Raw genomic sequence first — 12,408 nt, 5'->3', positions numbered from 1 at the left:
AGAAGTGTTTTTTTCCAAAAAGATCCTGGACAGCTCAAGATGCTCTCTCACCTCTGCATGACTCCCCCCAACCTCATCTTCACTTAGGAACAAATTGCTGCCCCAAGGAAGAGCTGAAAACAGATACACAAATAAAGAAATAAAGTTTGGCACAGAGCAGGTAATGAGCTCAGCAAGACCCAGCACCCCAGAGCTGTGTGCAGGCTGTGGGTGTCACAATATTCACCCTACCTCAGCCTCTCCTCATGCCATGACCTGGTGAGGCAGTGCTGGGTGACACATTCGTGCTAGAATCAGAGCTTTTCCCTCACTGGCACTCAAGACATTAAATTTAAACCACAGAAACATGCTTGGTGGCCAGAGCCAGCCACGAGGTGGAACCAAGAGATGACCCCAGCCAGCAGCCCATCACCATGGTGAGCTGAGACCATACACAAGCACTGAGCAACCAACTCCCTCCAGCGGTTCCATCTGCGGTCACAAGGGAGAGGATTTTCTAATTTTCTTATTCCTTCCTCATCTCCCTGACCACTGAAACACATCAGCAGCAGTGGCTGGGAGAAAACCAGCAGCACGACTGCACGACTAACCATGCAGACAGACAAGCCCACACCTCTGCAAATCACTCTCCAAACCCCAGCACTACCCAGTGGCTGGGTTCAAACCCAGCTTCCAATCCCCAGCAGAGCCCCTACACTGATAACCACCTCCAGCTTGAATCAGCTGTGTCCAAGCCAGTGCAGGCTGAGGAAGAAGTTGAAGCCAAACCAACATTTTTAATATTTATTACAAACCATCAAAATACAAACAAAAATTATAAAACATTATTAAAAACGGGCATGCTGTAGGATCTAAACCAGACACCTCTCCAGGGTCTCTCAGACCTCTGCTGTACCCAGAGCTCCTGGGTGACCACACCCAGCTCTCCATCCAAATGAATCCATGGTCCAAGGTCTCCGAGGCTTCAGTCATAATCACACTCAAACGCATACTCCCGCTTCTTGAAATGCTTTTTCTTTCTAAGCTTCCCAGACCCCAAGATGCCGTAGTTATAATAAGATGTGACATAGGGGATCTCTCCCTCAGTTCCTTGCTGAAAAGGGAGAAAAAAAAAAAAAACCAAGAACAACTTCAAGAACTTGTAGCTTCAATGGAGCAGGAAGCACTTTCCTCTTAATGACTGACAAGAGCTGACTGGTGGGAAGAATACACACATATATTGTTTGTTACTGAACAAATGCCACTCTGGTATCTGAAACATGACAAGAACGCTCTCCTCTCCCTTTTCTATGCTTTAAGGACAATTTCCTATACAGATAACCATCTGTTAATGCCCAGACATCTCCAGGCATGCATATGCCTCAGAAAACACAAAAATGGAAAATGTGCCAGACAGCCAAAGATCAGCCAGCTTCCACCCCCTTCCTGTGAGGCTCCTACCTGGCCCACAAGAACACAGTTTGGGATAGCAATATTCCCAAGGAGCAGACAATTCACTTGTCTCAGGTTCTCTGGAGGCACCGGCGTCAGAATGTGGTAAAGTTTCTTCTCCATGTCAACCCCTCGGACAATTCCTGAAAAAGAGAAACAAAGTTCAGTCTTAACTGTACCTGATCATTCTGGATTGACTAACTGGATGCAGCCAAAGCTCTTTGCATAAATGGATCTTCTAGACAGATCTGATACCCATCTTGAGAAAAACCTGCCTTGCTCTATCCCACTTTTCCAGTATCTCAGCACACACACCAACAGCAAGCTTCCCAAAACCAACTATCCTGCTTGTTCATTGGTGCACTCCTACAGACACTTGAGGAGCTCAGGATCAGACTCCAGGTCAGAACTGTAATATTAAATGGAGTTGTAGAAGGAAACTGACAGAAAACGTAAGGAATTTTGTATAGGCCACGTGGAATCTGCTTTTGTGAATGCACATTGTGAAAGCAATTAAATTGTCACATTAAAAAAAGCTTGAGAGAAGTTACAAAAGGCACCACTCAGTGATACTCTCCATAGTTGTTACCACAGGTTCGTGAAAACCAAAGGACTTGAAGAATAGTTTGTAACAAAAGAGAATAACCAATCATTTTTTAACCTCATCCTCCTTTTTCTGTCTTTTTTGAAAGAGCAGGCAATTCCATCACTCTGCAACCTATCTGTCAAAACATGACAGGTGAGAATGCAGCTCAAGGTCTCCCAGGGTGGCTCACCAAAGCCAAGGCAATCACAGACTGGTGTCTGTGTCAGCAGGACTGGCCCATCCGTTTGGCATCTGATTTCATCTGGTATCCTGCAGAGCCCAACCCAGCTGGCATTCACTGCATACATGATGTTGGTAGGAGCAACATCAGTGTGAATAACCCTGAGTGCAACAGCATTGAAAGGTACCTGAGAGAGTAAAAAAAGAAGAAACTCTATCATCGACTCAGTATAAATTTAGTTTTAGCTCAGAGATAATTCTAAGTACACAAAACCCAAAAGCTCCCAGTCAACACCCACAGCCATGCATGATCTCAGCAGCAAACACAACAGTTTGAACACTAACAACTGAACACACATGGAATGTGTGCCACACTGGCAGCTCAACAGAAACCTCACTCCCAGATACATGAAAGAAGTCTGTATCTTTTTGCAGATTCCAGACTATTTTTTCTGCTTCAGAAAAACACATGCAGTACAAGCAGAATGGTATGACTATGAGCCAGGCCTTCTGCAATATCTCCATGCCTTTATAAAATGCTCATTTACCTGATATGGCACAAGACTGTGCAGTGGAAGCACTGTCCCAATGTCTGGGGACTGCAGCTGGCCCAGGTAGCCCAGTATGGCCATGTCACGCAGGATGCTGCTGTGTACTCGCCTGGAAAAATAACTCCAACAAGTCAGGAAAAGGCATCACACCCTCATGGAGCAGTTCAAACCAAATACCCCAGACAGTCCCAAGTACAACATGTGGTATTAGCTGCTTTATCACACAAGTTTAGTTTTAAAAACTTGTATGGCTCAAGAAAATTTAGAGCTGTTTTTATTACCTCTAAGAGATCAATCATGGGATTCAGGGCTTTGTTTCAACTTCAAAAAGGCATTTATGAACAAGGGTGTTCTACTTTTTTTAATTGAAGTCTGTAACTAGATAATGGGTAAGAAACCTCCCAATTAGGAAAAAAAGGAGACATAATATGGTTACAAGTGGATGCCATGCCCAGTGTAAAAGTAACTGACAGCAGCCACTGGAGAGGAGCAAACCCCTCCCCAGACCCCAAAAAAACCAACCCTACACAAACATTCTCCCAAACAACACCCTCCTGAGAAAAAAACCCACTGCCAACATAACAGCCAGACAAGCAACGCACAAACACAGCTCCTAATAAGTAAAACTAATAATCTCTGACTGATTTAACAGAGTTCTTGAGGCCAAAGCAAAACAAGAGCCTTTACCACCAGGACTACACACGATTTTGTTAATCCCACTAACCACCACGCAGCACTCAAAATTCTACTTACGCTTCACCTGCAGCCCCTGCTCGGGGGAATTCTGGATAGACATAAAGCAGTTTATACTCAGGAGCTGATGCATCTCCATCTCCTTCAGAGGACTTCCAGTTCTCTGCTCCACTCAGGCCCATCCGCTTGCGCTTGGCTTGCTGCTCGCCCTTGGTGTAGAGCCCAGGAGTCAGATGGACGTGCTCGGGGGTGAGGGGAGCCATGGCCTTCCAGTCATACACATCCATCTGAACAATGTGACTGGGTGACAACAGCCGAATGATGTCAATCAGAAGCAGCAACCCCTCACCTTCAGAGAGCAGAGAAAACACGATGGCTGTTGCTACACAAACAGGTCAAAACACTGTGAAGGACTTACTCTTCTCACACTAGAAGCTGTATTTCCTGGTTCTGGACTCTCTAGAAAGTGTAGTGCTTTACTGCTACAGTTATTGCCTTCCTTCCCCAGCACCCTGAGAACACATTTATCCTCCTTACCTTTCACCCAGCCCATGGTGTTGATGACTAAAGGCACTTCCTTCTTGTAGGAGCTGAACACATACTTCACAACATCAAGGTATCTTTCTGTGTCCTGCTCACAACTGGTCTGTCCATAATACACCATCTTGCATGGTGTTTGTTGATGAGTGAAGGGGGGACCTGAAAAAGCAAGCAGCAAACCTCTAGTGGCTTCAGTAAGTCAAATCAAAACCTCTCATCCCTGCAGCACCTACATGCAACCCCTTCTAAAATAATCTGTCATCTTTTCAGAAACAAACAGTCCTTTTTGTACAGCCTACACCTAGGGAGAGACTTTTCTATCACTTGCAAAAGCCCATGATAGATTTGTTAGTTTGTTTTTTTTGTCTGGTTGATTTTTTGTTTTGCTTTATTTTCAATTTGTTTTTACATCATTGGTTACACATTTGTAAATTTCAAAACAATTGCCTTCTAGCTTAGACTGTCTGTAAGGTAAAACAAGCCTGACACAGCGACCCCAACCCACAAGACTACAAATACCAGCCATTTCTCTGGCTCTAGTTATTTTTTACACTCAAAACAGCCCCCAACTTAGGTGGATCCCCTTAGTACTTCTTAAGCTAGTTTTATCTACAAGTAGTAAAATCTGGGATTTTCCTTAACAGACTTTTCAAATCCTAAAGTCTGAAAATCCACTTTGACATGCCACACATTCCATCACCTTCCGAACAACTATCTTCCCTCTTAAAAAAGAACAAGCACAGAGAATATCTCATTATTACTAAGGGAGATTTTCACGTGGAGCTTAGATGCCCCAGCAAGGAAGCTTTTACAGCCTTTTTTTTTCTCTGTGAACCTCTGACAGATCTGGCAACTTCCGCTCAAGTACAGCCTCTACCCAGAAAGCACCTTCTGGAAATGAAACAGGTTTCTGGCAACTGCAGAGAACAGCAAAACACATACCAAGAATTGGCTCTGTAATGTTACTTAAAGACACACATCCAGGCGGTGTAAATTCAGTTTGACCTATGTCACATTCCATATAGTCAACTGAGGGAAGGCTGCAGTGGAAGAAACCCATGTATTAGCATCCATTAACAAAAAAAAAAACCCTGTGCACAACCAGAAGCACAATCTGATTTTGTTCCAGGTTGTAAAAATTAAACTCTTTAAAACAACTAGAGTTATGTTTGTCTCTCTCCTCCCCTTACTTAAAGGAATATTAATCCAGAACATAAAAGGCTCAGCTATAGCTCAATATTGTATTACAATAGCTCTGCAGTCACACAGCTTTAAGGAAAGCAGCTACAACAATAACTGGAGGTGGTACCAATGAATGTAACACCTCTCCCATGTTAACTGAGCACCCTGAGAACAGACATTTCAGATTTATAAACTCTGAAATCTTTACTTTAAACACGAAGTGTGGTCAAAGCAAGCTTCTGCACCTTGCTCTGCCAAGAATCTTCAGTCATTAACAAACTACAACTTACTGGACCTTTTAAGTGCTGTAACTCCCAGTTTCTTACTAAACTGAATCTGCTCAGTGTCCCATTAGTTTACCTAGTTCAAGACAACCATTTATAGGTATTTCAATAGAAATGTTTCTGCAGGCAATTGCACTGAAAAAAAACCCAGGACAATAAAAGGCTATTGTCCTCATTTTTTTTTTCTTTTTTTGTTTTTAAAAGATATCCACCTTCTAGTTGTAGCAGCTTTTCTGAGAATCTTGGCAGGCAGTTTTTTCCCCTTCTCCTATATCCCATGGAGTACTTAAAACTCACAGAATGTGGAAAGACTCACCGATTCAGTAGCAGATTAATTAGGTATCTATTAAATGTTGACTTCCCTGTGCTTTTTGGACCACACACCAGAACCACTGGGACACCTTCATCTTCCGCTGGAAAAACAAACATTCTGAAATGGACCAAAGCCAGTTATTCTGATGTGCCCTGTTTACATAAATTTGTTTAAAAAAAAAAAAAAAAAAAAAAAGACTCAGTGATCTGACTAGAATATATTTGAATAACATGGAAAATACCCCGTTGAAGAGGACCATGTTAAGTAAACTGTGTAAAGGTTCCTGAAGTGAGAAGCAAGCCCTGGTGCCAAAAACCAGCATGAAAGCACTCCAATTTTTTGTGCCATTTTAAAAGTTGCTGGTTAAGTAAGAACACGGGTTTTTCCCACTGCTACAAAGAGAGTGAAATGTGAGTTTTGACGTCAGACTGGGAAGTGGCTTTACACCAGCATGTGGCCTGGCAGCAGAGGCACAAACCCACTCAAGGTGACGCATGAGCTCCAGACTCCCACCATCCAGGAGAAAAACACAAACCTCAATCAGCACCTGCCCCAGGGCACACTCTAGCTGTAACTCATGAAAACTCTTATGAATTTCCTATATTCAAGCTACCACAGCCCCCAGCCTCACCAAGTGCATGCCACTCACCACAGCACGCCTGGATCAACTCTTCCAAGGCCAGGGCCATGCTCTCTGACATCAGCAGCCCATGGTCAGGGCTACACTTCACAATGCCAACAGAGGCCAGAACAGCATCTTCTGGCGTGAAATTGGATTCTTCCTTTTTCTAGTGAAGAGCAGAAATACGGAGCATGTGTAAGGCCTTACAGATGTGTAGCTGGACACTGACAGGGATGCTAAATAGGGTGGCTGCCCCTCTCTCTGCAGGAGGTCTGTTTTGGGGAAGGAGCAGCACCCACACTGCTGCCCGGGGTGGAGTGGGCATCATGACACCCTGCGGGTCTCACCTGGGGCTCAAAGACCCGTGACAGCAGGGGGTAGCTCAGCAGGAACCGTGTCACCGGCGTGTCCAGATGCTCCAGCAGCACCACAGCGCACTCCGGGGAGAACTGTGCCATCGCCTTCACCCGCGCCTCTGTAACGTGGGGAGAGCAAGCCCTCAGCCTGCGCCCGCGAAATGGCGGCACCCCCGCACCGCTCCGCACACGAAATGGCGGCATCCCCGCACCGCACACAAAATGGCGGCCACACCGCACCGCACACAAAATGGCGGAGCGAACCGGCGGGCATCCCACCGCATCCCTCGCCGACACTCACGGCGACGGACGCTGTGGGCCCTCAGGGCGGCGCGGGCGGCGGCGCGGAGCTGCCGGAGGTCGACGGCGGTCGGGCGGGCGGCGGGCAGCGCTTCCAGGGTGAGCGCGCAGTGGGTGGACGGGGAGTACACCGCCAGCCCCGGCTGGTGCGAGGCGACGGCGAAGCCCAGCAGGCGGACGGAACCGTAGAGGCAGCGCAGGCGGCATTTCCCGGTGAATGTCAGCGTCTGCGGGGAGAGAGGTCGGTAAGCCAGCGAGGGAAGAGAGGAAGGAGAGGAGGACCGGTCGCTGCTCACCTGCCGCGGCGCCAGAATGAGGACAGCGGCGCCTTCCGCCGTCTCCACGGCCACCAGACCCGCCTCGGCCGGTGGCACCATGCCGGCGCGGACGAAGGAGGCGGCGAAATCCCTCCAGGCCGCTTCGGCCCGGCCCCCCCGGGACGAGCCCCGGCGGGGGCGGGGGCGGCGGGCCGGCGGGCCGCGCCGTGCGGGCATGGCCGCCGCAGCCTCCCTCCGCCTCCCGCGGGGCCGCCCCTCGGCCCGGCCCCACCCGCCCCGTTAAGAGGCGCGGCCCGCAACCCAGCACCGCCCCGCCATGCTGCTGCCAGCCCTGCTCTGCCTCTGCGCGGCCGCCGCCGCCGCCTCCACCGCCCGCGGTGACTACCGCCTGGCCGGCCTCTTCCCGATGCACAGCCCGCAGCCCCGAGCTGCTACCCACCCGCTGGTGGACAGCTGCGACGAGTGAGTGCTCCTCTCTGCCCGGTTTTCCCCCCAAAAATGTGTTTTTTCATTTTTTTCCTCTCTGAAAGTTATTTTACCACTTTTACAGCCCCACCACCTTCAAGTACCATGGCTACACTCTGTCCCAGGCCATGAGGTTTGCCGTGGAGGAGATAAACAACTCCAGCACTCTCCTCCCCAACGTCACCTTGGGCTACGACATCTACGATACCTGTTCGGAGCCCGCCAACCTCCACGCCACGCTGCGGGCGCTGGTTCAGAGGGAGGGGAGGGAGGTGGAGGTGCTCTCCACCTTCCGCAATTACGAGCCCCAGGCGGTGGCTGTCATCGGGCCCGACTGCAGTGATGTGGCCCTGACCACCGCAGCTGTCCTCAGCGTCTTCCTTGTACCAGTAGTAAGTGCAGCTCTCCAGGGCTGATAAAGAAAAGGGATCCCAAGGGAGAATGATTTGAGGGAGGATGTTCTGGGAGAAACCAGATTGAGCTGGAGCACGGCCCCTTGGTGCTGGTGTTAGCCAGGGTCTCTTCCTTGGTGCGGGCAGCTGGCAGGCAGGAATTGTGGCTGGCTCACTGCCCTTCAGAGGTTTCTTTTGCAGCAACGTGTTTGGCTCCAGATCCTCTGAAGTCTCCACAAGAGAGGGTCTGCCCGAGCTGTCAGCTCTCCGGGTGCTGCTCCAAGGGGATGCAACCCCCTTTTTTCCTGTCTCCCTTTGCAGATTAGCTATGAAGTCTCCACAGGAGAGGGACTGCCCGAGCTGTCAGCTCTCAGGGTGCTGCTCCAAGGGGATGCAACCCCCTTTTTTCCTGTCTCCCTTTGCAGATTAGCTATGAAGCCTCCTCAGAGGTGCTGAGCCAGAAACGGTTATACCCCTCGTTCCTGCGCACCATTCCCAGTGACGGGCAGCAAGTGAAGGCCATTTTCCAGTTGATGAAGGACTTTGGGTGGAACTGGGTCGCGCTGCTGGGCAGCAACAACGCCTACGGCAGGGACGGCTTAGACGCCCTCCAAAAGCTGCTGACTGAAAACGACATGTGCGTTGCCTACCGGGGCACCCTCTCCCTTAACACGGACGCCAGCAGCCAGGAGCTCCACAACCTGGTCACAATCCTCAGGGATATCAAGGTCAACGTCACCGTCATCTTCGCCAACAGACAAAGCGTCCATCCCTTCTTTGAGGTGATGGTCCAGAGGAACGTCACGGGCATGGTGTGGGTGGGCTCTGAAGATTGGTCGTTGGACCAAACGATCCGGCAGATGCCTGGCATCCAGAACACTGGCACGGTGATCGGGATCTCGGTCGAGATGACGGACCCCGCCATAGTGGAACGCTTCGTGTCTTGGAAGGCAGAAAAAAGTCCTGTGGCTGAACAAGATGACAGCGTGGAGGGAGGTGGGGAAAACGGAGGGAGTGCCCAGCTGGACTGCACCCAGCGCTGCACTGCCTGCCACTTGTCTGCTTCTGCCCTTGATACATATGACACTCAGGCCTTCTTCAACGTGTACTCAGCTGTGTACACAGTGGCCCACGGCCTCCACGACCTGCTGGGCTGTGCTTCAGGGGCCTGCAGCAAAGGCACAGTCTATCCCTGGCAGGTAAGAGCAATGTGAGGAAGATTATTCCTTGTGAGAGAGAATCCATGAGGATCCTTCCTCACATGGAATGATTTTTACCTCGTGCCCAGGGCCATGCCCGGCCATGTCCCAGCTGAAGACACTCATGGGCTTCAGCTGTCACAGTCAAAGCAGTCTGGACCTAGACCCAGACCTCTGCCCCAGATCCCCTTCGGTTCCTCTACCACCAGCACCAGTTCCCTGCAGAAACCTGGAAGGACTTTCTGCAGCTGGTCAACAGTGGCTGTTGGGGGGTGGGAAGAGGAGCCAGGGCAGTGGTCCTAAAGGAAATCCCCTCCCAAGACAAGGCACTCCTCAGTGGGAGTCACCTCTCTTTTCTTACTCTTCTGTTTTACAGCTTCTAGAAAAAATCAAGCAAGTAAACTTCACCCTGTACAAGAACCCCATCTCTTTTGATGCTGGTGGGGATATTCATAAAGGCTATGACATTATCATGTGGAACTGGAGCAGCAAGAGCTACGCTTTTGATGTGATTGGAACTTTCAGTGTGAACCCCGACAGGCTGAGCATTGACCATGACAAAATTCTGTGGCACACAGAAGATAACCAGGTACTGTTCTGCAACCAGATCCTATTTATTGCTTACCACCAGGCCAAGGCCATCCTTAACACCACCAGTTCTGGGGTATTTCCCCATAAGAGGACAAAAATGAGTGCAAAGGGATGTGGGATGGGGAGGATGATCAGCAGTTTGAGTAACAGCTTACACCCTCCAAAAAACCAAGCAGGACACAAACCAAAATGGCTCCTGGGTTAGCCATTAGCTCCTAATTTTAGCTTTAAAAGGTTTCATTTTCTCACCACCTCTGAGAAACACAGCATGGGGAGCTCGTGGCTCCTCTCCTGTCTGTCCTGGCAACCAGCAGCAAAGTGCCTGAACACTGCCAGGCCTGGGCCAGGTGCTCAGCCCCTGTCCTGCTGCCCACCTCACTTTCCTGCCTGACCCTGGCTGCTCTTCTGGCAGGCTCCCACCTCACTGTGCTCCAAGGGCTGTCAGCCAGGGGAGAAGCAGGTGCAGCAGAGCCACCACCGATGCTGCTTCAGCTGCGTGGCCTGTCCATCAGGAACCTTCCTGAACAGATCAGGTCAGTACACTCCAGGGCGTTGCCCCTTCCCCTTCCCTCTCTCCTTCTCCCACCAGCTCCTGGATTCTGCCTCTCCATTCCCTCTTCCCTCCCTGTGGTCAGTAAAAACCTCTGATCTGACCTTAACACAGCTGGCCTGACTCCCCTCTTTGCTTTCCTGTGGGTATGCAAAGCCCAGGCCCTGTGCTTTCCGGGGAGTGCTGCCCACAGGTTGAACACCCGGTGGTGATGGTGCTGGCTGAACCCTTCTCCTGCAGCCAAGGGCCCAGGGACATCCATCCTGACAGCCATTTCCTGCACCGCATCCTGCAGGAGGGAAATTTGACCCGGTGGTTGCCTTTGTGCCCCAGACTGCACCTCCCCCTGTGGTCACCAGCAGCTGGCATATGCAAATGTCCTTTGCCTGGGACAAGCAGCAGGAATCTCCCACCTCAGAGTCAGCAGCCACAGTGACAAATCCCTTGCTGGCAGCTGGTCACTTGGCAGCCTCAGCTTGCACTTGGGCTGAGGAGGGTGGGAAGGACCAGAGTGGGGAGCCCCTGAACACGGGTGGTCAGCACTGCTGTCCCAGGCCTGTGGAAGTGGGGCTGCTGCAGACCCATCCTGGGTTTTGCAGATTACTGCTGGATGCACAAGCCCTTTCCCACACACAGCTCAGGCACCCCTGAGCCTCAGCTCACCCCGCTGAGCTCCTGCAGGCCTTGTGCCACTTAACCAAGCTATGGACTTTTGGGAAGTCACTGGGGGGACTCCCCAAGGCTTGGAAGCATCCAATGGGAAGGAGCAGGATGTGAGAAGTGGGCAGCTCTTGCAAAGAGGGACTATAAGGGCAGGGTACCCCACCTCAGCAGATCTCTTACCAGGGTCTGTGGTGTTCGAGGTGCTTCTGTCACTGCCTGGGCTCATGTCCTCTGCAGATCTCTACAGCTGCCAGTTCTGTGGGGTAGATCAATGGGCACCAGTGAGCAGTGAAGTTTGCTTCAATCGGACCATCGAGTTCCTATCGTGGTTCGACCCCATCTCCTGGGCACTGCTGATCCCCACTGTCCTCCTCATGCTGGTCATGGCAGGGCTAGCTGTCCTCTTTGCCCTGAACTTCTCCACACCCGTGGTCAGATCAGCAGGTGGGAAGATGTGCTTCTTCATGCTGGGCTCTCTGGCCTGCTCCTGCAGCAGCATCTTCTGCTACTTCGGGGAGCCCACCTGGTACACGTGCCTGCTGCGGCACCCCCTCTACGCCATCAGCTTCAGCATCTTCCTCTCGTGCATGACAACACGCTCCTTCCAGATCATCTGCATCTTCAAGCTGAACGCACGCTGGCCGGCACTCTACGAGGCCTGGCTGCGGCGGGGGGGCCCGGTGCTCTTCATTGCCGCCAGCACGGCGGCCCAGACAGGGCTCTGCCTGGCGGTGGAGGCCGCCAGCCCCTCGGTTCCGCGCAGGAACTACGACTCCTGGCCCGACCGGGTGGCTCTGGAGTGCGGCGGGGCGGGCTGGGTCTCCGCCACTGCCTACACCGTGCTGCTCAGCGCCTGCTGCTTCGCCCTCAGCTACGCGGGCAAGGACCTGCCCGCCAGCTACAACGAGGCCAAGTGCCTCACCTGCAGCCTGCTCCTGCACCTCGCCTGCTCCGCCGCCGTCCTCTGCACGCAGGGTGCCTTCCGGGGCCGGGCGCAGGCGACGGTCCAGGTGCTGAGCAGCCTCTGCACGCTCGGCGCCCTGATGGCCGGTTACTTCTTCCCGAAGGCCTTCGTCATCCTCCTGCGGCCGCACCTCAACACGCCCGAGCACTTCCAGATGGCGATCCAGAGCTACACGCGGCGCTTGGCCGATTCCTGAGGGGCGGGGGGGCGACGGGGAGCGGGGGGCGACCGGGAGCGGGGTTGAGGGGGGGCCCCGTCCCGTCCGGTC

At 51.7% G+C, this 12,408-nt stretch overlaps 2 protein-coding genes across 2 annotated transcripts; one reads left to right on the top strand and one right to left on the bottom strand.

The window, feature by feature from the left end:
- Window positions 1–769: 769 nt before the first annotated feature.
- NOL9 (nucleolar protein 9) lies at window positions 770–7,532 on the bottom strand. The gene is made up of 12 exons (XM_071767422.1): window positions 7,335–7,532; window positions 7,040–7,265; window positions 6,730–6,857; window positions 6,410–6,548; window positions 5,764–5,860; window positions 4,924–5,021; window positions 3,979–4,140; window positions 3,502–3,790; window positions 2,746–2,857; window positions 2,208–2,385; window positions 1,441–1,574; window positions 770–1,093 (listed from the first exon to the last, which is right to left on the bottom strand). The coding sequence occupies exons 1-12, from the start codon at window positions 7,530–7,532 to the stop codon at window positions 965–967; spliced, it is 1,890 nt and encodes a 629-aa protein (XP_071623523.1). The 3' UTR covers window positions 770–964.
- Window positions 7,533–7,632: 100 nt separating this feature from the next.
- TAS1R1 (taste 1 receptor member 1) lies at window positions 7,633–12,367 on the top strand. Its single transcript, XM_071767433.1, has 6 exons — window positions 7,633–7,778; window positions 7,867–8,173; window positions 8,599–9,372; window positions 9,749–9,961; window positions 10,376–10,496; window positions 11,414–12,367. Exons 1-6 carry the CDS (start codon window positions 7,633–7,635, stop codon window positions 12,334–12,336), a joined length of 2,484 nt encoding a protein of 827 aa, XP_071623534.1. The 3' UTR covers window positions 12,337–12,367.
- Window positions 12,368–12,408: the final 41 nt, after the last annotated feature.

This window comes from Heliangelus exortis, chromosome 23 (genome assembly GCF_036169615.1).
Source record: "Heliangelus exortis chromosome 23, bHelExo1.hap1, whole genome shotgun sequence".
In the NCBI taxonomy this organism is placed as follows: Eukaryota; Metazoa; Chordata; class Aves; order Apodiformes; family Trochilidae; genus Heliangelus; species Heliangelus exortis.
The sequence above is the reverse complement of the archived record's forward strand: the minus strand, read 5'-3'. Positions and strand labels throughout refer to the sequence as shown.

Bases quoted from the DNA above. Each gene is read 5' to 3' on its own strand.
- TAS1R1 (XM_071767433.1), top strand. From the start codon at position 7,633: ATGCTGCTGCCAGCCCTGCTCTGCCTCTGCGCGGCCGCCGCCGCCGCC. The intron at 9,962-10,375 runs GTACTGTTCTGC...CTCTTCTGGCAG, and splicing joins GGCACACAGAAGATAACCAG to GCTCCCACCTCACTGTGCTC. The intron at 10,497-11,413 runs GTCAGTACACTC...TGTCCTCTGCAG, and splicing joins AACCTTCCTGAACAGATCAG to ATCTCTACAGCTGCCAGTTC.
- NOL9 (XM_071767422.1), bottom strand. From the start codon at position 7,532: ATGCCCGCACGGCGCGGCCCGCCGGCCCGCCGCCCCCGCCCCCGCCGG. The intron at 5,022-5,763 runs GTGAGTCTTTCC...CTTCCACTGCAG, and splicing joins ATTAATCTGCTACTGAATCG to CCTTCCCTCAGTTGACTATA. The intron at 1,094-1,440 runs GTAGGAGCCTCA...CTCCCTTTTCAG, and splicing joins ACTGTGTTCTTGTGGGCCAG to CAAGGAACTGAGGGAGAGAT.